The sequence below is a fragment of the Talpa occidentalis genome, unplaced genomic scaffold (assembly GCF_014898055.3).
Source record: "Talpa occidentalis isolate TD23 unplaced genomic scaffold, MPIMG_talOcc4v2.1 talOcc4.3, whole genome shotgun sequence".
NCBI classification, from domain to species: domain Eukaryota; kingdom Metazoa; phylum Chordata; class Mammalia; order Eulipotyphla; family Talpidae; genus Talpa; species Talpa occidentalis.
Window position 1 is genome coordinate 114,796,162 of NW_023603184.1, and position 25,446 is coordinate 114,821,607.

The 25,446-nt window shown below is 37.7% G+C and overlaps 1 protein-coding gene across 1 annotated transcript in view; it reads left to right on the plus strand.

Annotated features, from left to right (window-relative positions):
• Positions 1 to 14,067, plus strand: part of COL3A1 (collagen type III alpha 1 chain) — a 38,649-nt gene extending 24,582 nt beyond the window's left edge. The window contains exons 30-51 of the mRNA XM_037523687.2: positions 321 to 419; positions 504 to 611; positions 859 to 912; positions 2,340 to 2,393; positions 2,477 to 2,530; positions 3,662 to 3,715; positions 4,573 to 4,680; positions 5,136 to 5,189; positions 5,460 to 5,513; positions 5,702 to 5,863; positions 5,981 to 6,088; positions 7,043 to 7,150; positions 7,828 to 7,881; positions 7,970 to 8,077; positions 8,515 to 8,568; positions 8,941 to 9,048; positions 9,313 to 9,366; positions 9,459 to 9,566; positions 10,349 to 10,637; positions 11,554 to 11,741; positions 12,109 to 12,351; positions 12,955 to 14,067. Of these exons, the coding sequence (XP_037379584.1) occupies positions 321 to 419; positions 504 to 611; positions 859 to 912; positions 2,340 to 2,393; positions 2,477 to 2,530; positions 3,662 to 3,715; positions 4,573 to 4,680; positions 5,136 to 5,189; positions 5,460 to 5,513; positions 5,702 to 5,863; positions 5,981 to 6,088; positions 7,043 to 7,150; positions 7,828 to 7,881; positions 7,970 to 8,077; positions 8,515 to 8,568; positions 8,941 to 9,048; positions 9,313 to 9,366; positions 9,459 to 9,566; positions 10,349 to 10,637; positions 11,554 to 11,741; positions 12,109 to 12,351; positions 12,955 to 13,101 (2,370 nt within the window). The 3' untranslated portion in view covers positions 13,102 to 14,067. The remainder of the gene's footprint in view (positions 1 to 320; positions 420 to 503; positions 612 to 858; positions 913 to 2,339; positions 2,394 to 2,476; positions 2,531 to 3,661; positions 3,716 to 4,572; positions 4,681 to 5,135; positions 5,190 to 5,459; positions 5,514 to 5,701; positions 5,864 to 5,980; positions 6,089 to 7,042; positions 7,151 to 7,827; positions 7,882 to 7,969; positions 8,078 to 8,514; positions 8,569 to 8,940; positions 9,049 to 9,312; positions 9,367 to 9,458; positions 9,567 to 10,348; positions 10,638 to 11,553; positions 11,742 to 12,108; positions 12,352 to 12,954) is intronic.
• The last annotated feature ends 11,379 nt before the right edge of the window (positions 14,068 to 25,446 follow it).

The window sequence follows — 25,446 nt, forward strand, 5'->3', positions numbered from 1 at the left end:
TTCAGGAGGAAATTCTTTCCAGTGCATTGATATTGTATAGAAACCTGATTTTTGTAGAAGAACATTAAATGTTCATACTTTGGAATAAAATAATAACAATAATAATAGTTTTAGGTTTAGTTCATTAGGTCAGATGTGAAAGTTCTCTTATTTAAACTCTTTAATTTTCCAGTTCTCTGTTGATCAAATGTTATTTAGAACTATAAATATTTCTAAATTGTTCAAAAATATAAAAACTTGGTGATCTGCATCAATTCAGGGTAATTCTGTTTTGGTTTTGTATTGGGTTTTCTAACAAGGATATTACATTCCAATTATAGGGTGATTCTGGTGCTCCTGGTGAGCGTGGGGCCCCTGGAGCAGCGGGGCCCCCAGGACCGAGAGGTGGAGCTGGTCCCCCTGGACCCGAAGGGGGAAAGGTAACTGCATAATTCAATTCACATAAATTTTACAAAATGTATTCATTTCCTTCCTGAGAATTGCAATTTCCCTTTTGATTTCAGGGCCCTGCAGGTCCCGCTGGGCCACCTGGTAATGCTGGCTCACCTGGTCTGCAAGGAATGCCAGGAGAAAGAGGAGGTCCTGGAGGTCCTGGTCCAAAGGGTGACAAGGTATTGTCCTCTTTTCTGTTAATTATGCTACAAAACAAATTTTATAGGTTAAAGGAAAGCAGCATTGCTGGAAAATAATCTATTTTAAAAAATTAACTGCTGTTTCATAGTAAATGAAATTTGAGTTGTATTCCTAGAGTAACTATTTCTAAGAACACATCAAAGTGAATCTTGAGGTTGCTCCTCTTCTTGGGAGATTTGCGTTAAGGATCCTTCTAATCTGATGACCCTGACTTTTATTTGACAGGGTGATCCAGGTGGTTCAGGTGCTGATGGTGCCCCAGGGAAAGATGGCCCAAGGGTGAGTCTTTGTACTGTAGAGAAACAGGCCTTTACTGAATGGGACATGGAGTAGTCCCTCACCTCATCTTCTAATTTTTCCAGAAATTCTTCAGAATCTAGACCACACTTTGTCATATTCTGTATATTAAGAAGACCCCAGTGACTTGATTATTAAAATTCCTGGTCCTATATATCACTAGCTGATAGTTCAATATAGCCTAAGAATGTAAAAAAGTATGATAAAGGTTAGAAACTGAATTCATAAATCATGAAAGTGTGAGATAATCGTTACTGCTTCAGAAGAGATTTTTGATTTAAAAAAACATTTAATTGGATGGTATAGATTCATATAACAACTTATACAAATCTGCGGGACATCATGCTGAGTAAAGGAAAATTTCACAAGGATTCATCCTGCACGATTCCATTCATTTCACATTCTTGAAACAACACAGTTACAGAGACGTAGCATAGAATGGTTACCAGGAATTAGGAATAGGGGAGAAGAGTGTGCCTATGAAAAGATGACATAAAAGTCTTATTGTGATTGTACATTTAAATATCTTGATTGTGGTGGGTGTTCATTGTACAAGGCTATAGATGATTAAATCTTATAAAGATTTTTTTATACACACATGAGTGTATGTGCAAGTGCTGAAATAACTTGACAAAATTCTATGACTTATACTAATGGCAATTTCTAAGTTTTAATAGTGCAATGTAGTTGTGTAAGACAACATTGAGGGAAGCTAGGAGAAAAGTTCACAGAATTTTCCTGTATATTCCTTTTCAACTTTCTGTGACACTCCCATCAAAATAAGTTAAAAACACATTTTAAAAATGCAATAGATTCTATTTCTGTTAGCTAACAAATATGTTATTATGTTAGCAAATAATACTGCAAATGATAAGTACACAATATCATAGCTGTTATATTTACTAGAGTTGCCTTGAAGCATTTCAACTATTGACAGACTAGATGCGTAAACTATCATCTAGTTTTACAAAGCAGCTAATATTTTATTTATGTGATATAAGTAAAACTTCAGTATTTGAAAACATTAATATGTGTAATGATGCTGAGAATAGTTGAATGAAACATTTTGAATTATCAAGCAATCAAATAAGGCAATGTTCTTTAAATTTTAAAAGATGTTACTATAATATCTTACATCATGTCTTATTTATTCTCTACAATAGAATAAATGAATCAATAAATTGTCATTCAATCTTATATTCCTTTGGAGTCATCTCCAAAGAATCATGCATTTTCTAAGCTCTGTAGCATTTGCATACTGTGTGAAGAACACATTATTCCAGCATAAGGGAAATCATATTATCTAGTTTGCTAGATCCATAATATGACTATATACTCTTTTTTTAATAGGAAAATAATATTCTTTATCTTAAAATTTAAAAATATATTTCTATTTTCTATTTCTATAGGGTCCTACTGGTCCCATTGGTCCCCCCGGCCCAGCTGGTCAGCCTGGAGATAAGGTAATAAAACTCTATTTAGAAACAAAAAGAAAATGTCTTTGGCTTTTCAGATGATGGCAGTAATTCTTTTTTACCCCTTTCAGGGTGAAGGTGGTGCCCCCGGACTTCCAGGTATAGCTGGTCCACGTGGTGGCCCTGTAAGTGTTAAAGACATTTTCAACATACTTTTTAACCTACAGAGGCAGCAATTACTTAGGTTTTGCTTTTTAGCAATTCTGTCCCAGAGGCCATGAGTCTCAATTTGGAATTATTGTCTGTAGGAATCAAATGACGTACGAGTGAGCTTTATAGTTCTTAACTCATAAATTCATGAGACCATTTTAAATGATAGTTTCTATGCTAAATAATTTTGGAAAAAATATATTACACAAGGGCCTCCCCAGTGGCGCAGCAGGTTTAGCACAGCACTGTGAAGTTGTCCTCAGCCTCTGTAGCACAGGCTTGATTCTCAGCCAGCCGGGGAGATACCCACATGGTGCAGCAGACCTCTCCTGTCTCACCCGCTGCTCCCCTCAGCAGTGCTTTCAGTCAGTCTGCCTGTTCTGCTTCCTGCTCTGTCTCTGGTGAATCCTCTCACCCTCCCACACCTCTGGCCTGTACCCCTGCTCTTGTATAAATAAATAAATCTTTTAAAAAAATATTATAAAAGTAATATACATTTGTAAAAGGGTATCTCTTAAAACCCATAGGACCTTTGCTTGAAGCTCCTTCTAGAGCAAAAATTTGCTGCCTGCAAGGATTACAATTCAGAGCAGTTATAAAATATATATTTTTAAATTAATTCATAAATTGATTTCTCAACACTTTACCATAGTTTAACTAAGTTGTATAATTAAATGTGTTAAGCACTTGAAATTTTTCAAATTATTTTTCTTTTACAGTTTTTTCAAGTTTAATTTCGAGTTAGCTAATTAACATAGCCATCACTTTATTTAGTTACATTTGTTAAATTTTTATCATTTTTTATTGAGGTAACATTGGCTTACCACACTATATATGATTTAGAGGCATAAGTTTACATCCCTTCAGATATTTGTCACCACACCACAAATTATTATTATTGCAAATTATAGCACAGAGGCAAAAGGAACTAATGCTCTGGTGTTGTCCACTCCTAATTTTGTTGAAAAAGAAGTCTTCAGAGATTGAAGTATTTTAAGTAATTTGGTACTTCCTGTTTAGAGGAAAGATAAGGTGATATAGAGGATGATATACACTCTATGAGACAATGTCTCCACTGTGATTAATGAGGATATTTATCATTTCAGGGTGAGAGAGGTGAACATGGGCCTCCGGGTCCTGCTGGCTTCCCTGGTGCTCCTGTAAGTATAAGTGTTAAAATACGCTTGTCACAGCCCAGCAGCACTGTCTTCTGGAAAAACAGAAGTATATGTCGAGTCTGGACTAGTATCCACTCACTAAAGTGTTATTTTACCCCCATTTTTTAGGTACAGGATTGTTTTTTTTTTCCTAATAAAATGGTATCAATTTCCCATTGGGTAGATTAATATGTAAGCTTTAGGAGCGCAGCTTCACACCTCAACCTGTGTGTATGTGTCACCAAACCACCACCAAAGTTCTGGTGCTGTTAATTCTGTCAAATTGACCCCCTCTACCAGTTCATCCCACCCTCATTTTCTTCCACACTAATAACCAGCATATTTTTCAGTATGAGTTATTTTTGTTGTATTTTCTTCAAATTTGCTTTGATTACTTATATTCCACGTGTGATACCATCCAGGAATTGTCTTTTACTTGATGATTTTGCTTTAGTTTGATTCTTAATCCTTAAAAAAGTTGAGATAAAAACACCTGCCCTGACTTTATGCCTGGTTAATGAGACTCACCTGGAACCGTGGAAGCACTAAAGCACTAAAGTTCTTCCATTATAAGCTAATTAAATAATCTAACATCATAGTTAAATGAATTTACTGATGCCTGCTTTCAAATGCACAGTCCTTGGAATCACTTCCTCTCTAATGGCAATAATGTACATCAGAATGCTTACTTAATAATATAGTTTTATGATGAAAATATTGTATTTTCCTTGTCTTCAAGGAGTTTTCTTTTCCTATTCGACCTTCTTCATCTGAAAAATTCTATTTTCTGAAAAAAAAAATAGTCAGCCAAGTGTCGTGTGAGGATGTCAGCTCACAGACTGTATTGTTTGTGACTGTAGGGACAGAATGGCGAACCTGGTGGTAAAGGGGAAAGAGGAGCTCCTGGTGAGAAAGGTGAAGGGGGCCCTCCTGGAGTTGCTGGACCCCCCGGTGGTGCTGGGCCAGCTGTAAGTATTCTCTATGTCTCAGCCTTCTAATGAAGTACTTAGGTCTACCAAGAATTTGTTATTCCACATTGAGAAAGCTTGTCCTGATGACAAGAGTACAGTGTTCTTTGGAACAGAGTTCTGAGTTTGAAGCTTGAGTCTAAGAGTCTAGATAGGACCTCAATCAAATAATTTGAAATTCTTCATAGAGTTACTGGGTATTTTTTTGATTTTGTTTTGTTTTAATGTTTTTCCAAAATAGATTCTCATTTCTGTTGTAGTTTTTCCCCCAATTTTATTGAGATCTAATTGCCATTAGATCTCATTGTGTACATTTAAATTATATAACATAACATTTTGATATGTGAATATACAGCAGAATGATTACCATAATAATGTTTTCCAAGAGCTCAATGCCTGTCTTAAATTTTTATTTTGGTGCCATTCTGGTAAATCATTCCCGCCCTCCTCTCTAGGGTCCCCCTGGTCCCCAAGGTGTTAAAGGTGAACGTGGCAGTCCTGGTGGTCCTGTAAGTATTGATCTTTCTAACTATTATTATCTAAACTATAATTGAAACACATTAATTAATATCAATTTGAACCACTGCTACTTTGAGAGCACTAGATTCTGAAAGATAGTGTAAAAATTAAAATCATTTACTCATAGGAGTTACTATAAAGAAGCGTAAAGACCCTAAGCTAGATGACAGGGTCTATCAAATGTCTTCTACTTTATATTTGTTTTTAGTGATCAGTTATTTGGTCTATTTGAAATTCAAAAATATATCTTCCTTTCACAGGGTGCTGCTGGATTCCCTGGTGCTCGTGGTGTGCCTGGTCCTCCTGGAAATAATGTAAGCAGTTTCTAAAGGATTTGTTTTTACCCTATATTCCATAAAAGCATTCAAAGGTGCTCTTAAGTTTAGAAACCAGTTGCTACTTTTTTTTTGTGGTAAATCAAATCTAAAATTATTTGAATGAGCTAAAGCAGGGAAAATTTCACATATTCATTGTAAAATACATTTCAAATAATTCTTTGTAGGGTAACCCAGGCCCCCCTGGTTCCAGTGGCCCTGCAGGCAAGGATGGACCCCCAGGTCCACCTGGTAGCAGTGGTGCTCCCGGCAACCCTGGATCACCTGGCCCAAAAGGTGATGCTGGGCAACCAGGCGAGAAGGGATCACCTGGCCCCCAGGGCCCTGCGGTGAGTAGCTTCATTGCTCTATTGACTGATGACACTACTTTATTCTTAATCACAAATTCTGTACATGAAAACACAATCATTTAAAGAAGAGCTAAGACTTCATTTCTCTCACAACAGGGAGTTCCAGGCCCTCTTGGACTGATAGGGATTCCCGGAGCACGGGGTCTTGCAGGACCACCAGGCATGACAGGTCCTAGGGGAAGCCCTGGCCCGCAAGGCATCAAGGTGAGTCTATCTATCCCTGCTTCTTGTCTCCTTTGAGAGCCTTCAGAGGTCATTTCACCACACCATGTATGGTCTGAACAAGCTTTTCTGTAATAAATGCAAATTCCTTATCCTTTTTTTATTTTCAGGAGCTGTGAATACTTTTAAAACGCTCATCACACAAAAACAATGTACATCACATTCCAATCCTGAACATAAATACATATAAACTGATAAGAGAAAATATCTCACCATCTCAAATAGCTGTTAGGAAACTTCTGAGCATTCTTCAGTTTATTGACTGTCATTGGAAATAATGTCAGCTTAGAGACCTTAGGCAGTCTAATTGATAGCAATTACCCATCAATTCAATTCACTTGGCACTCCTGATTTTCCTTTACTAATATTATTATGATATCCTAGTGCTTAGCATCTTAAATGTCCATTACTTTGAAGCTTTGGACAATGAAGTTTTGTTTTAATGGGCTTATATTTTGACATTTCAAGCACCTCTTTAAACTTATTGTTATATAATATTGCTGTGAAATTAAAACATAAAATATAAGTGTTTTTAATTTCTGTGGACATATCTAGTTAAAGTATATTCTTTAGGTCAAAACTGAATGTTCAATGTAACCTAATTCTAATGACAAGCTTAAACCTATGGTTTCATGATGACTTCTTATTATTTTTCTTACCTTAGCTGTCTATTTATCCATCTCACATTAAGATGTAATTTGAATAAGGTAATGAATGTAATTTTTCATCCCTTTGTCACTGGGAAAGTTTGAAAATATATAAGAAGCTGCTTCTCTAAAACTCTTCCCTCATGGAGGAGAGAATTTTAGGAATAATTCAATAGAAATTGAATAAAACAAGGTTTTTCCCTGGGAAATAAAGCTATCTATAACAACATATAGATTTCTTACATCAAAGTAAATTAAAATAAAATTTCTTTTATTCCTTTGTACACAGGGTGAAAGTGGGAAACCAGGTACTCCAGGCCTCAGTGGAGAACGTGGCCCTCCTGGTCCCCAGGGTCTTCCTGGTCTGGCCGGTACAGCTGGTGAGCCTGGAAGAGATGTAAGTCTTGGTTCTTAGGAAATAAGTTAGCAGTTGACAATTTATCTAAGTGAGGGTCAAATTGGGCCTAAATATTTAAGATTGTATATATTATTACATGACAAAGAAATCCTTCTTCTAGTAACAATCCTTCTTCTCTAGTAACATAGTTTTTCTATAACTAGTAACATAGTTTTTCTGTAACTAGAATACCCATAAGTGGGCATGATCATTAATATTTACCCAATAAATAATCTTTAATGGACTGGAGTTTGAGCTCTAGCTAAATAAAGAAGTTAGAAGTGGGAGGAGACTTAATTTACATCATTCTTTTGGGTAAAAATATTCTCTGTGTTATCTGTGCTTAGTCTTCTTGAGTTATAGATTTCCATTATCAGCTGAAATTAGTGTTTCTCAAGCTTTTTTTTTATTATCAGTCCACTAAGTCATTTTTCCTATTAATCACTTTTCCCTCTCTCACTTCATGAAATATAAGTACCACAAATCCACTATATATTTGTTTAGGTGATGTTATCCTTTAAAGGACCACACCCATTGTAATAACTAAGATTTTTCACACACAATTTTTATCCTCTTTAGAATGATATTGCTCCCATTGAGAATGCATGATTTAGATGCTCTTTACATGTTTCCAAATCATTTGATTTCTTTTCTCCTTCATTTTTTCCTTCAATCAGGGAAACCCTGGATCAGATGGACTGCCAGGTCGAGATGGATCTCCTGGTGGCAAGGTATAACAAACACGGGCACAGAAGGGTTGTGTAATGACAATAACAGTTGCTGATCATATTTATTTAGGATCTATGAATTTATCCACAGGGTGATCGTGGTGAAAATGGCTCTCCTGGTGCCCCTGGGGCTCCTGGTCACCCTGGCCCACCTGGTCCTGTTGGTCCCTCTGGAAAGAGTGGTGATAGAGGAGAGTCTGTGAGTTCTAATAAGCACCATTTATCTTTACTTGTCCATGTCACTCAATAGAGAGATTAGAAGGTAGAATGTCAGATCTGCCTACCAAGTGATCTACTAAAATTGGCTGTACAGCTTTTATGCTAGTCATTCCTTAGGCAACTATGGTAATAAAGATAGATGTAAGATTCTGGTAGTAGTCAATGAGGATAAAATTCAAAACAGTATTAATCAGACCAAGTATATGTTCATTGGGTAAATGTAAAGCTTAATTAACAGGACTTTCTCATGTTCCCTGTTAGATATAAACAGGGAAAGGACTTAGGATAATATCAACTTTCAATAATAGTATGCATGCAGTTATTTTATCACAATGAAATTATTAATGTTAAGTAAAACAAAACTGTATCAATAGATCATTTTCTGTGTAATTGTTCATTTTTCTATCTTTATTTTAGGGTCCTGCCGGCCCTGCTGGAGCTCCAGGTCCTGCTGGTTCCCGAGGTGCACCTGTAAGTCTCTCTCTTTTTTTATTCATTCTCCAGTGTAGGAAATATTCTATTTTCTGGCATATTCAGAAAACAACATTCATGACAAAATATGTAATTATGGAACAGAATTTAAACGTTTGTAGTATAGAAAATAATTCAGCATCTAAAATTTTCTTGAGGTCAAGTCAACTATTGGGGTTTTGTGCAGTTATCAGTCCCAAATCATAACAACCACAAGCACAATCTTTATTAATCCATCTATCTTTACAATTCCATGTCTTAATGGGGATTTCTAGCTCATAGAATGTCATAAAATGAACTTAATTTTTATAAATTCTGTTATTTTTCCAATATGTATGTGTGCATATCTTAATTTTAAATGTGTTTATATAGGGTCCCCAAGGCCCACGTGGTGACAAAGGTGAAACAGGTGAACGTGGTTCTGCTGGCATGAAAGGACATCGAGGATTCCCTGGTAGTCCAGGTGCCCCCGGTTCTCCAGTAAGTACATCCATTTTGATAGAAAATACACTTCAATGTATTTTAGCAAATAAATTAGACAAACATTGGGACTCTTGATGGAAAAGTGTTCATCATTAAAGAGTATATGCTGAAAATGATGAGAAATTGGTTCAACATGTTATTGGAGATAATAGTTAGCATGAAACCATGGGAAGGTTAGAGGAAAAGTAAATCATGCTCCTGAGTTTCTTGAACCTTCTTTCTTAAAGTCTTTCTTCAAATTCACCTTTCTTTTACATTCAGGGTCCTGCTGGTCACCAAGGCGCAATCGGTAGTCCAGGCCCTGCAGGCCCCAGAGTAAGTATCATAGAAAAACGTTGGAAGGTCCATATTTTTTTAAAACACTAAACCTCAGGAGGCTATTCTGACATTGTACTATCATATCTTAGGGACCTGTTGGACCCAGCGGCGCCCCTGGGAAAGATGGAACGAGTGGACACCCAGGTCCCATTGGGCCACCAGGGCCTCGAGGTAACAGAGGTGAAAGAGGATCTGAGGTTAGACATCATTTATAAATATTCAGTTTGCATTTGAGATTTAATATTTTATCATATTCAAATTTTCAGAAAAACTTTGTAATACGTTTAAGCTAAGGTAATAAGCTTAAAACAATGCAACTACTGAACTTTATTTAGAAAATGAACAATCACTTTAAGGCATCCTTCAGCACATAAGATTGGAAAAGCCTATTTTATAATTTGATTCAATAAGTTATATCAGGGTAAGGACATAAACACAATTAATCAAATGTACTCCTCCAGCACTGATCTCACATTGGAACTCTCCCACCTATGATCATCATAAGGATTATGTAGTACATTTTCCTTCTCAACAATGGTTTGTTTTGTTACAGATACCATCATTCCTAATGGGTTCCTATCACACACCTATAAATAGAATAAAAAACAGTTATCTCCACAAGTCACACATATGGTAACTGAATCACAAATAAAGCAATAATCCCCAAAACATAAAACTAATGACAAATCTGAAATCAGAATCTAGATTTTCTGATCATATCCCCTCTGTCATATCAGCATTAAAATTGCTCACTTCACTTATATAGTAGAATTATGATAAAGTAAAATTTGTGTTCTTATGACTGATCATACACAGTGGAACACAATATATTTCATGTTAATGAATTATAGTTGTTATGAATTGTTTATCATTTGCTCATCAAACAACCCAAATAAACCAAATAATTATTAAGATATATTATTTATAATGTGGAGACCAAAGAATTACAGTTCAGTGTTGCATGTCCTACCCTTCCTAGGGTTCCCCAGGCCATCCAGGACAGCCTGGCCCTCCTGGACCTCCTGGTGCCCCGGGTCCATGCTGCGGTGGGGCTGCTGCCATCTCTGGTGTTGGTGAAAAATCTGGTGGTTTTGCCCCATATTATGGAGATGAGCCTATGGACTTCAAAATCAACACTGAAGAAATTATGACTTCACTCAAATCTGTCAATGGACAGATAGAAAATCTCATTAGCCCTGATGGTTCTCGTAAAAACCCTGCTAGGAACTGCCGAGATCTGAAGTTCTGCCATCCTGAACTCAAGAGTGGTATGTTGGATGTCTTTTGTAATCATGACAACAGGACTATAAAGAAAGTTGTTTGTCAGAATATGGGCAGAAGAAAACAAACACATTTATAAATAGAAAATATTTTATAGCAGAAAGAATATTTAAAGACTGTTAGTTGACTTGATGCTGACATTGCAAGAGAATATAAACTGCAGGTGTATTTAAAATATTCCAAATGTAGGGAAATTTAAGGATAATTTTTATACAAATAGCACTGTTTCTGCATATCATTTTAATGTTATTTGTTCAATAAATTTATTATATTTAATGCAATTTAATTTTGTAATAGACATAATTATTAAATTGTTCAAATTAAAAAATAATTTATAATTTTAGAATATTGTATAAGATGTAATAGAATATTGTAATAATGTAAGCTGTAGCATGTATTGGGTTAATTCTCTCTCAAAGGCAAAATTATGTCAGATTTTCAAATATCTTAACAGGAAACATTGCTTTTGTTGAATTTTTTCTGGAAATTAAATTGGAGGACTACTATCAATCATAGGGCTTAAAGTTTAGGCCTATTAGCATAAATCTAGATTAGACAAAGAGTTTATATTATTAAGCAAAACCACATTAAATAGGTAATCATCTTTAAGAGTTGAGTAATTGCAATACACCAGTCAAATGTCTTGCTTAGTAGATCATCAATGTTCAATATTTTTATTTATAGTTGTTATACTAACCTTTTTACCTCAACAGTTTCAATCTAAAAATTTCTCTAATATGCTATACTGTACAATACATAGGTACAAATACATGTATGCATGTATGTTAAAATACATTAATAGACAAAATTATGAATGCCTTACTAGTTAAACACAAAAATTCTGTTCCAAATTTCATTGTTAAATTTTATAACCAATCCCATTGTTCTTTTTTGTGACTGCAGGAGAATATTGGGTTGATCCTAACCAAGGTTGCAAGATGGATGCTATTAAAGTATTCTGTAATATGGAAACCGGGGAAACATGTATAAATGCTAGTCCTTCGAATGTTCCACGGAAGAGATGGTGGACGGATTCCAGTGCTGAGAAGAAACATATTTGGTTTGGAGAGACCATGGATGGTGGCTTTCAGGTAAGAAAGGATATGACATCCTCTAAACACTAAGTTATTCCTATTTATCCCACATTTCAATTCTCCCATTTGTTCATCACAAAGCAAAGTTAGTTAATGAACAGAAGAGCTCAAATGATTTTATCTATTCAGATGACTTCTTTTATGATTTGTCATAAAAGAGCTAAGTTTGATTGAAATATTTGTTATATACAACCACCTCTTTTAATTCTTTTTTACTCTCATAGCATGTTTTCCATGCAATAAAAACATGTTATATGTAAAATATGCATAAAACATATGAAACTCCCTCATTACTATGGTCATATTACACTGCATGCATCCTTTACTTACAGTTGAAATTAAAATGCTTTGTTCCCTATCACAGTTTAGTTACGGCAATCCTGAACTTCCTGAAGATGTCCTTGATGTCCAGCTGGCATTCCTCAGACTTCTCTCCAGCCGGGCTTCCCAGAACATCACATATCATTGCAAGAATAGCATCGCATACATGGATCATGCCAGTGGGAATGTAAAGAAAGCCCTGAGACTGATGGGGTCAAATGACGGTGAATTCAAGGCAGAAGGAAATAGCAAATTCACATACACAGTTCTGGAGGATGGTTGCACTGTAAGTAACATCATTTTTATAGGCATGTGTCATAATAAGCTCAGCTTTTCTGGTTTAATGGTGCTATTTTGAAAAGAAATAAAAATAATGCCGGTAAACAAAAGAAGACATTTGGTACAAATTATATGAAATCTACTGGTTCATTGCAGAGAATGTTAAAGTCACCAAAAAGTGAATATATCCTCTCAACCTCCAGGTGAAACTAGTTGAAATGAAGCATTGAAATTTAAATTCATACTATAAAGTGTATTAGATCACAGTTACAATCTATTTTGCATAATGCCATCATTTGGACTCATTCTAAAAACCACTTTTCAATTTACATCTACATTTTGTTATTATCATTTATGAATAGAAGGAGCATTAACTTCTATTATTAGAAAATTCCATGTGACATAACTATGAGCTTACCCTGAAAGCCATCTTAGGCTTTTGGTAAAAAACAATATGATTTGTGAACTGGGAGGATAATAGCTTTGAAGTAGATAACTTAGGAAGTTGGAAACTCCCTTCAAGCAAAAATTGTTTTAACTTCTCAGTCAGAGGAAATATCTAAGTAATAGCAAAGTCACAATAACTTTCTTTTTTGCTTTTTTTTTACAGAAACACACTGGGGAATGGGGCAAAACAGTCTTCGAGTATAGAACACGCAAGGCCATGAGGCTACCTATTGTAGATTTTGCACCCTATGATATCGGTGGCCCTAATCAAGAATTTGGTGTGGACGTTGGCCCTGTTTGCTTTTTATAAACCAAACTCTATCTGAAACCCCAGCAAAAAATTTCACACTCCATATGTGTTCCTCTTGTTCTAATCTTGTCAACCAGTACAAGTGACCAACTAAATTCCAGTTATTTATTTCCAAAATTTTTGGAAAAAGTATAATTTGACAAAAAAGGATACATTTTTGCTGTTACACCAATTACAATTCAAATGCTTTTTGTTCTATTTTTTTACCAATTCCAATTTCAAAATGTCTCAATGGTGCTATAATAAATAAACTTCAACACTCGTACAATAACACTGTGTTACATTCTTTGAATTCTAGCCCATTTGCAGAATAATGACTATGCTTACCATTAAAAGATAACCTTTCTAAAATAGTCAAACATAAAATTAGAAAAGACTTCCCTGTTTCAACTACCTCAACCTGGTCAGAAACACAGATGAATTTTATGAATCCTAGAAAAGACTTTAATAAGTCCTAGGGAAAAATGTATAAATTTGCAAAACTTATAAATTTGACTAATTTCTTAAAGTAATGGTAGAAAGTACAGTGCAATAAAAGAATTTAATTTTTAAAACCACCATTATTTCAATCTTAAATATCAACCATTTATAAAGGTGCTTTTCTCTTTTCCAAGTGCTGGTAAAGATTATCAATATTTGGGAAGACTTTAAAGACACAAGTTATGGTGCTAACGTGCTTTTACTTTCAAAACTCTCCATCGGAATTGTTGTCTTGCATTCAAAAAATAATGCACACCATCTGTATAGGTTTCCTGTCAAAAAGATTTATTGGCGTGTCACTTCAGGGGATTCTCTTCCTTCTTCCTGTAAAAGTCAACAACAACAAAATTCAAATTATGGGGCTGCTTTTGTCACAATAACACAGAGAATGTGTTGAAATCTTTCTTGTAAACTTGTATGTGGTTGTTGATCTTTTTTTTCTTACAGACACCCATAATAAAATATCATAATAAAATATTCCTGGTACTTGTCACTTTTATTAAATTTAATAAATGCTTGTCTGCACTCAGGAACTCTAGTGATTTTCCCAAAAAAAAAAGCATATTGGATTCAAATACACTAGCGAAGGGTTAGACCTTGACAATAAGGTAGGAACTGGGAGCCTGCAAGACATAGCAGGAGGGAGAAGGACGGGGACCCCAGAAGACATGGGACACCGGGCAGACATAGCAAGAGAGAAAAGTCAATAACCAGGAAAAATCCATGACACTATCACCAGCTAATCCATGCTAGGACATTGGCCAAGGTTGATGAATCAAGAAACTGCACCATCACTATAGCTCAACCCCCACACCCCAAACAAGAGCCTTACAATAAAAACTATGAAGTTTTACCAGCAGCAGCCCATTCGGGAGTCCTCTCTAGTGTGCGGGTGTTTCTTATCTGTCCTAGCATAAATCTTCTCAAGCCTGTTTGCTGCTGGCAGAAGTCAGCCTGGTTTTTTTTGTTTGTTTGTTTTGTTTTGTTTTTTAACCCCTGCAGCTTTGCTCCCAGGTGTTGACCTGTGTCTTTAAATAAACTTCCTTTGGCTTACTTGCTTAAAGCAGTTTGCATGTGATTTGCAATTCATTACAAGGGCCAGGGTTCCCAGTTTGGCATAGCACATCAAGTCACATCACACTAGCTTAATAATGCAATGGCCTTCAGGAGTAAGAGATAATAGAACCTATATTCAGAGCAGAAACAATGCTCAGAGGAGAGTCCAAAAGTTATTTAGATACTATTTAATGAATGCTTGGGCTTTATAAAAACTGAGGGCATTCTATTTGAGTTAGCCCCTAGTATTAGAAACAAAGTAAATGAAGGTATCCATGTGGAAGCAACAGGAAGGAAGATGCTAATAATTTTTCAAAAGATAAGCAAGATATAGCAAAGCAGGCATTATTTGTACAATTAATTACAAGCTTAGGCATTTTCTACCACTATTGTCATAGTCCCTTCACCATCAAGATTTTATTTTTTTAGTTTATTATTGATGAAAATATGATCTTAGACATTTAAGTTTATATTTTGAAATTGTCTTTCTGTATATAGTTTACAAAAATAATAACACTTTCAAAAACAAAATTACCAGTCAAGACAGCTCATTTTTTCTCCATGCTGGAGGGAACCACTGTCTTGTACATAATTGTAAGGGCAGGAAGGCCACAGGGCGGGTTTTCTAGGACCCCAGCAGAAGGGGTAAAGGAGGAGAGTCCTGGAGCCCTCAGTGGCTTTTCAGGCTTTTATTGGGATTTACCAGGTACACAGCAGGCAGGGGTGCTCGGGGGCTGGGAGGCTGGCAGGCCTCCCAGCCCCTAGCAAGTCTTCACTCTATCTGGGCTCTCCAGCGGGTCTCTCTGTTCCTCTGGTAGTTCTGCTTCTGCTTCTCTCTCTGGTTCTTATGGTTCTGCTTCTCTGCTCTCCCGTTCGTTCTTCTTCCCCTGCTGGCCTCTCCATGACGCTGCTCTTATAGGCCCAGTCTTAGGCCAGGTGAACCCCATCTACCTCTGCCCACAACCTACTCCAGGTGCCCGCCATCAGGCATGTATTCAGGACCGCAGGGTTCCGTCATCTATCCTGATGGCGGGAGGGCAGAAAAGCCTGATATCATTTACTTTACCCTACAATAATTCTAGAAATGCAGGTGATAGAAAGATACATACATACAGATAGCTATATTGATAGACAAATGATAGTAAGTCAATTATGCATTTAAAATTAAATTACTGGTGGCCTCCCCGGTGGCGCAGCGCTTGAGCACTGGGCTGCGAAGCTGCCCGCAGCCTCTGCAGCGCCAGTTCGATCCACCGCCGCCTGGTGAGGGTTCCACATGGCGCGCACACCTCTCCTGCCGCCCGCTGCTCCCCTCAGCAGTGTTTGCGGTCCATCTGCCTGTTCTGCTCCCTGCTCTGGCTCTGGTGAATTCTCTCACCCTCCCGCGCTTCTGACTGTACCCAGTGCTTGTATAAATAAATAAATAAATCTTTAAAAATTAAATTAAATTACTGGAACTTCTATTTCAGGCAGTTTCAAGGCCAGAAATATTTGGGCTTCTTTTATTAAATTGTATCACCTTGGCACTGCTGCCTCCCACTTTCACTTATTAGGAAAGACTCTTGCAGTTTTGTTAAGCCCAACCACCTAATTCAGGACAATCTCCCCAGCTCAGGGTTAGTTGATTAGCACCCTTAGTTCCATCTGCAACTTTAACCTCTCCTTGCCTTGCCATGTAACGTAACACATTCACAGGTTCCAGGAGTTAGGATGTACATATATTTGGGGGCTATCACATATCAATACAGATGTGAAAATATGGAGAATGAGAAACCCACTTTATCAGGGATGGTACTGTAACAGGGTGGTCCCCAGGAAAGGGGGAGGTTCCCTGCCCCACCCAAGGGAGGGTGGAGCTGAGCAGGAAGAGGAGAAGCTGCAGAAGACACTGAGGAAGGAAGGAGCAGGACGGAGCCTAGAGACACGTGAAGAAACTGCGCTTGTCTTTTGGTGGTGGACTGGGTGACACAGATGTGGGTGAGACCCGTGGGGAGGTGACAATGGCAGGTTTTATCTTGATGTTGATTTTGCTCTTTTCCTTCCGGGCTTGTCTGGTTATTTCTGGCCCTTTTCTGTGGGTCCCCACTGGAAGATGCTTTAGACTTGTGGCAGGCTTTGGGGCCTTGCTCTGGGCCATTCCCATTTGGATGGAGTTTTACCCACGAGGGGATGGGTAACTTTGGGTTCTTGATTTAGAAACTAGACTCTTTGCCTTTCCTGTATTGTTTCCTAGTTTTATTAAAGTTCCTTCCCATTAAAGTCTCCTATGTTTTGTGTTGATGCGGCGGATGGCAGAACCCATTTAGAATAGGCAGGTTTGCGGGGTTTGGGCTGCCCCCCTCCCTGTCCTATAACAGTACCAGCTGCAGTCAGAGCAGCAATAGCCAGACTTCCACAGATGCGTAGCCAGTACTGCCAGAAATGGTACCTCTGTTCAGTTTCAGATTCATCAAGCTGCTTCTGGGATATTATTTTGAAGATTTTATTTAAATCAATGTTTCAGGATAACCAAGTGCATGGCAGGCAGGCTGGGGTTCTGGGGGCCCGGGAGGCAAATGAGCCTCCCAGGCCCCCACAAATCTTTATTCTTCTCTGAGCTCTCTCTGGTGCCGCCTCCTTGTGGTCTTGCCGCTTCTGTGGTCACGTGTTCTCTCGTAGCCACTCTTGTCTCTGATGCTACCCTTAAAGCCTGAGCCTCCAGGCTCAGGTGTGCCCACTTACACATGTCCACACCACACTCCAGGTGTCCACCATCAGGCATGCAGGCCCTGCATCCATGGTCCTGAGGGTCCCCTGCATTCAAGAGCACAGGTGATAGCCTCAGAGATTAACCATGTAAAAAGCCTGACCAGTTCAGTTACCCTAAAATCAGCCAGTTTAGGTTTTTGCATCTAAACACACTGAGTAGGCCAGAGACTGGTAAGAGCAGTGTAGTGTCAGGAAGGCACAGTGCAGGTTTTCTATGATCTGACCAGATGGGGTAAAGGAGAGTCCTGGAGCCCTTAGTGGCTTTTCAGGCTTTTATTGAGCTTTTACCAGGTACACAGCAAGCAGGCATGCCGGGGGGCCCGGGAGGCTGGCCGTGAGTCTTCACTCTTTCTGGGCTCTCCGGTGTTCTCTCATGGTGTCCCCGCTATCTCTGCTTCTCTGCTGCTTTACCACTACTACTCTCGTTCTCCCTTCTCTTTTCTGCTATTGCTCTTTCTTTCCTGCTGGTTCCGTTCCCTGTGACGCTGCCCTTATAAGCCCCATCATTGCCCACCTATGCATGCCCACACGCTACTCCCGGTCCACAAGGCATGCATACAGGACACAGGGATCCATCATTAATGCTAACGGCGGGAGGGCGGAAAAGCCTGATGGTTTTTCCACTTACCCTAAGAGCAGCAAGGGCAGACAGCAGAAGAAATTCAAGAAAATGGAAAAGACAAGACATTGAGTTCAAATGTTTATAATGGGTAGGTATGAATGTAGGAAAATCCACTTGGTATCCAATGATGAAAACTTGGCAGTCCATGGAAAAGGGAATCATCTTTCATATTCATCTGAAATGATTTACACTTTGAAGACAAGGCTGAAGGAGATGATTGGTCTCTGCCACACATATCATATTTATATTTCATGAGAAATTGTAGAATTTCATGTAAATGTGGCTTCTTTTGTGTTGCATGGAAAAAGAATGGCAAATCCATATCCCTAACTTCTTGAGTCAAGATATAAAGGAAAAGTATGATCTTTTTCTGGAACTAAACTAAAAACACATTTATTTAAATTCTAAAACTCTTTGCACAGGTTTGAGTTAACTATAATGCACATATAAATCTTAATTCTGCAGATCACCAAACTACAGCATGATCTAAATAAATTTTCTAATTCTCTGATGTTGTATAGTTGGAAAACTATAGAACTCCCAAATTTCAATGGGCTAATGGAAGAATTCTCTTCAGAATTCTCTTTCCTTTAAATTACTGCAGCCATCTAAAATAGGACTAATTATTTTCTGCTTGGTAATATGTCTGCCTTCCTTGAAATGCAAGAGGCCTACAAAAAAAAAAAGACCAATTCTCATACCTTACTCCCACCACTGCTATTGAAATGCAAGAGGCCTACAAAAAAAAAAAAAAGACCAATTCTCATACCTTACTCCCACCACTGCTATTGTTTCCAGATTTATAGCTAAAGTCAAATCTCTGAAGACTCAGAGGGGTAACAAATAAAGGTCAATCTCAGGAAGAAGCTTACATGTAAAGAGAATGGAAGGATTTAATTAATTTATATTGCGTAAAATCTGGGCAATGTGTGTGGGAATTGTTTCTCAGGAATTGGACAATTGTGTAAAGAAGAATTGTGTAATACAGATTAGATTTTTTTTTCATATATACTGCAACAGAGAGTTCTATAAAGTTTACAATCATTTACATGATTGCGTGACTGAACCGATATAAGGTAACCCAAATTAAATGATTTGCAGATACCACCAAATTCCTGGCAGATGGAAAGTACAATTTACAAATTAAAGAGAAGTGTTAGTATGGGTTATATGTGAAACACCACTTACCTTCTACATTCTCAAGCTGAACAAACAAGGTCCTTAAAAATACACAGTGAGGGGCCTCCCTGGTGGCTCGGGAGTTAAAGTCTCAGTGCTATCAAACTATCACCAGCCACTACAGCATGAGTTCGATCCCCAGCCAGGTAGCTAATCCACACGGTGCAGTAGACCTCTCCTGTCTAGCCTGCTGCTCCCTTTTGCAGTGTATTTCAGTAGATACACCTGTTCTGCTCCCCATTCTGTCTCCGGTGAATCCTCTCACCCCTTGCACCTCTGGCCTATGTCCCAGTTCTTGCTTGCATAAATAAATAAAAATAAATCTTTAAAAAAAAGAAAAAGAAATACACAATAAGATGCATGTCTGTATTTGATGCCAAGTAGTGAAGTAATGAATTTCTCTAATTTGCAGTTTTATTATCATTTTATCTCTATCCTATTTTTTTTTTAAGATTTATTTATTTAGGGCCTCCCCTGGTGGTGCAGCAGGTTGAGTGCCATGCTGTGAAGATGTCTGCAGCCCATGTAGTGCGGGTTCAATTCCTGGCAGGCCAGGGAGATACTCACATGGCACGGCAGACCCCTCTGTCTTGCCTGCTGCTCTCCTCAGCAGTGTTTTTGGTCCATCTGCATGTTCTGCTTCCCGCTCTGTCTCTGGTGAATTCTCTCACCCTCCCATGCCTCTGGCCTTTAAACATACGAGAACTGGGGTACAGGCCAGAGTTGTGGGGGGGTGAGAGAATTTACTAGAGACAGAATGGGGAACAGAAAAGGCAGATCTACTGAAATACACTGCTGAGGGGGAGCAGCGGGTGAGTCAGGAGAGGTCTGCTGCCCCATGTGGGTAGCTCTTTGGCTAGGCATGGAACTGTGTTGCAGTGGCTGCAGCTAGCTTCAATAACCCCTTGTGCCACCAGGGAGGCCTCATTTTATCTCTATCTTGATAAAGCAGTAAATGAAGCTCTTTACCTTCAAATTGGTATTTTAACAAAAAATATTTCATTCACAGAATTTTATCTAACATGACTTGAGGATGAAATTTATAGTCATTGCAGTATATTTGGAAAATGCAATAAAATAAGAAGAAAAAGTGGTGTGGCAGACCTCTTCTGTCTCGCCTGCTGCTCCCCTCAGCAGTGTATTTCATCTGTCTGTCTGTTCTATTCCCTGCTCTGTCTCTGGTGAATCCTCTCACCCTCCTGTGCATCTGGCCTGTACCTCAGTTCTTGTATAAATAAATAAATAAATCTTTTTTAAAAAGAAGAAAAATTAATTTCCATGTCCCATATCAATAGATATTCCTTAAAGTCTTCTTTGTATATTTGAACATAATTTTGGCAATTTTGCACATGTAACGTTGCATTCTGTTTATTTCATCAAACATGACACCATTTTATGCATGAAAAGACTTTTTTGATCTTGGTAATAATAAAGAAAAATATATAAAAAATAATTTTAAAGAGTAATGACTCTAAAGTTAGAAATCACATTGAAGTGACCTTACTTTTATCTAGTTTATATTAAAATTTCACTTGTCTGGTTTGTATCTTAGAGAAATAGGCTTATTTTCAAAAGTGAGTCATAAACTGTGGAAAATATGTTCCTTTCAGACATAACTCTCCATTGAGTCATAACTCATTAAGTAAGAATGATACAACAATGTTAAAAAAAATAAAAAACACATTGTATATATGACAGAGCATGCATGAAAGCTCTCCCCAAATCTTCATGTACCCCAGTTTGCACCCCTAGGTTTTCAGAAATTTATGAAGAACAATTTATTGAGTCAATGCCACAAAGAAAAAAAAAAGTTGATATTTTTTAAACAAATTCTTTTCTTATGTAATTTTGCTCTTCTTTTTTCTTTTCATCTCTTTAAACATTGTTTAAAATATATTATCCTTTAAAAAGCTCGTGACTTTGCTAAAATTCACACAATTACTTGGCATCTTTAACATATCTGACTTGATTTTTATTAACAAAAGTGGACCTATCCATTGTGAATGACAAATTTTATAGATGGGAATTACTTGCTAGTTTATTAGCAATTACATGCTAGTTTATTAATGATATGAAAGCAAAGAGTCTTGTTGCAATTTTGAAAATGAAATCTTTCATAATTAAATAGGTGGGAGCAAAATAAAAATATTTAAGCTCCCTTAGATAGAGTTCCCTAGGGGAAAAAACTAACATCAAGACTTCTCTCCAGAAGATTTATTGAAAAGTTCCTTTTAGACAAAGAAAGGCAAAGGTTTGGACAGAAAGATAAGCTGACCCTCATGCAATTGACACTAATATTTTGAGTAATCCTACAAGAAGCTCTAGAATTTAGATGGCCCTTCACAGTTACTATAATTCATATTAAGAGGGAGTGGGTCTGTGTAGCCTTAACACAGGCAGTCGCTGGCTATGGACCAGAACTTGAAATTAATGGGGGTTTCTTTCAGTAAGGCAGTCTTGGTGACTGAGGGTAATTCTCAGTTAGAGATGGTGTCTGTGAGTTCTCAGTGACATATATTCCCAGGGTTGATGCTTTGGCTTTGAAGAAGAAATATGATTTAAACAACATACATAGTAAAGCTTCTGCTCTGTGCTCAGAACTCTGCTAAACAATTTAGGGAAATACAACACATGATTGCTCCTCTATGAGAAATTCTCATCTACAATAGACAAATTTGGACCCCTCTGAAATAGTAAAAACATTTTCAAGACAGTGAATAAGTAGGTGCTAAATAGTGCTGAGCCAATCATAAGTGACATAGACAGTAGATCTCAGGAGGAATTGCTCAGTATGGCTATATTGTCGGAGTAGAATTTTAAAAAAATAAAATAAAAGTTGTGCAATAAAAAGGGGCATGGATTAGGTAAATGCTGGAGAAAAGGAAAGCCATTTTAGACTAAGAAAGAAAAGAAGGGGAAAATAGGATCTGGAGCAATTATTCCATGCTCAAGGGACAGTGAAGAATGACAACTAACTAAATCCAATCATTTCAATTCAGCAAGAATTAATTGAATTGAGCAATTGTTAAGTACAAGGCTTAGAACCAAGTGCTACAAAAGATTCAAGAAGAGGGCCTCCCTGGTGGCACAAGGAGTTAAGACAAAACCTATGAGGTTGTCCGCAGCCACTGCAGCACGAGTTCGATCCCCAGCCAGGGACCTGACCCACAGGGCGCAGCAGACCTCTCCTGTCTCACTCGCTGCTTCCCTCAGCAGTGTATTTCATCATTCTGCATATTCTGTTCCCCACTCTGTCTCTGGTGAATCCTCTCACCCACCACACCTCTGGCCTGTACCCCAGCTCTTGTATGCATAAATAAATAAATCTTTAAATAAAAAAGATTCAAGAAGAATGAGGGACTATGAGATTTAGTAAGTAACATGTCTTGAGATTCAACAAAAGTTCTATTCGAGCCATCCAGGCACTAGAAAGGCAAAAGGAACAATGGGGTCCAGCTGGAGGCTCTCAAGAGAGGTTATATGGGGAAGCTGGCTTTTGAGAAAGAATTTAAGAAACAGAATGCTTCCAGGTAACAAATGAAATAAGATCCACACACTGACAACAACAAAAAATCCTCTAAGATAAGAAGTGCAGAGTTGAGAGGTATACTTGGCAATTTAAACTAGCAAATTTCACGTGGAGCCTGTGTTTCCTGTGTTGGTCTAATAAATGAGACTGAAGTATGGCAGGGGCCAGAAACTTAGAAAAGATATCTATTGTGGAAGAAGAAAGGATGAATTTACATTTTAGGGGAAAAGGGAGTGAGACTAAAGGAATTTGGCAAGGAATCACACATTTTTCCCCTCCTAGACTGAAGAGAGTCTCAAAGCATAATGTGCCTGCTGGGTAAAGTAGGTTAAGAGGGGAACATGGGGACAGCAAAAGGAGGACATCAAAAGTCATGCAAGAATGTTTCTGTTTAATAAGAACTGGGTGGAAAGTTATGCAATTTCAGGCTTACTCATAGCTTTCTACGTGGCAGTTCAACATGACAGTGTTTCATTTGGAAGGATGTTCGAACATGATAAAATGTGTGACTGATTGGAGAATACTAGGTCAGGGGTGGCTAAGTCGATTTGGAAATTATCCTTACACAGATGGTCGATGAAATCATCTGGCTCTAGGATGAAACCATTAGGGAGTAAAACTTCTAAAAGAGAGGGGGAATGGACAATATGGTGTGTACGTGGCAGGAAGAAAGATATGGAGAAAGCAACACCCAGAGTCTGACTTGGCATCCTGTCCTTTATAGTGATTAAGGAAAGTAGAATTCAATTTTGAGGATTAATTCAAGGGCTATAAAGAGAGAAGAAACTGAACAGAAGGAAGATTTCATTAGTGTTACTGATAAAAATGGTTTGCATCTGATATTCAGATTTTTCTTGAATTTAAACCACCTGGAGACCATTCTCCGTGGAATCAGGCAGAACACAGATTTGAAGGCAGGAAGGGAGCTATTGCCTATAAGAACCCAGGTCACACGGTATTATGCAAGGAAAATGGCAGATGTCTCTGAGGGACTTGGATTGCAGCATCCTGTTTGAATCTTTAGAGCTTACATTTTGACTACAGATGTCTTCAATTTACATTGCATTTTTCTCATAAAAGTGGCTAACTATTGTGATCATTCTGTATCTCCAGCTGCCTTTCATTATAAGATTTAACTCATAATAGTGTCAACGACTGGGAAAATTATTCACTTTAACTTCATATATGTACAGTCCAATTTCTCCTAGCATTGATGGCATAGAACAATACTTGTTCACATATATGCATATACTTTTGGTATGCATTTTTAAATTGTGGTGAATTATATTTTCATTAAAAATAAATACAATCTTTGGTCTGTTTATGTAACTTGTAAGACTGTCATATAGTAAGATATTAATGTCAATTAAATATTTTTAAAAGATTTATTTATTTATTTATTTATTTATTTATTTATGCATTTAAGAACTGGGGTATAGGTCAGAGGTGCAGCTGGTGAGATGATTCACCAGAGATAGAGTGGGTAGCAGAACAGGCAGATCTACTAAAGTACACTGCTAAGGGGAGCAATGGGTGAAAAAGGAGAGGTCTGCTGGCCATATGTGGGTCAGCTCCCTAGTCAGGAACAGAACTCAAGCTATCGCAGTGATAGCACAGAGACTTAACACCCTAGGCCACCAGGGAGGACCAAATATTATTTTATATATTTCTGTCTTTATTCCTCAAGGCTCACTATGAAAAATCTTTTCCAGTTAGTCTTCCTTGCTTTCTCTCCTCTCCGAATCCCAGCCTAATCTCCATGGCTTGATCTTGTGGTACCTCTGTGCACACTTCATTAGTATTAGTTATCACCATGTATTTATTCAATGCAGTCCATGGGTTGGTTTGTTTTACCACTAAGTTTAAAAATCATTTTTAAAACTTGGAGTGATTTTCTGTAGCAACAACTAGGTAATCATTTCACATTCCAAATAAAAACTATGCACCCACAACAGATTCTTAGATTGTAGTCCAAGTCAATCTGCCACCATCATGAAGCTGGTTTCATTATGTGAATTCTAAGTTCCATTCTGAGTTTGTGTTTTTTACAAATGATGCTTTACACATCATCAAATAAAAATGATGGTCCCTTGGGCCTCCCCGGTGGCGCAGCAGTTGAGCACAGGGTTAGCCTCTGCAGCGCCGGTTCGATCCTCGGCTGCTCCCCCGCCACGGAAAGAGGGTCCCACATAGCGCCCAGACCTCTCCTGCGGCCCGCTGCTCCCCTCAGCAGTGTACTTCGGTCCTTCTGCCTGCTCTGCTCCCCACTCTGGCTCTGGTGAATTCTCTCACCCTCCCGCGCTTCTGACTGTACCCAGTGCATGTATAAACAAAACAAAACAAAAACCAACCAGCAAACAAATAAATAAAGCATGCCTTTATTAAAAAAAAAAACAAAAAAAACCAAACTTACTTCTGGCCATTACTGATTCCTTACATTTACAGGAAATCTGAATAAACAAATCTAAGAAAAGATTTTGACTATACTTTCTATATCCAGTGTTTTCCTGCATCTTGTGCACATAATGTAGTCAGATATTTAATGCTTTTCAATTACCAATACACAGGATTTAATATCATTGGTTCAGTTGCAATTTTTAATTTCTAATGATATTAACTGTCTTCCACATGATAACTGATGTTTATATTATGGGCTTTGTGTATTATCTATATAAAATTTTCCATATTTTTGTTTTGTTTCCTATTGATTTCTAAGAGCTTTTAGCAAGTA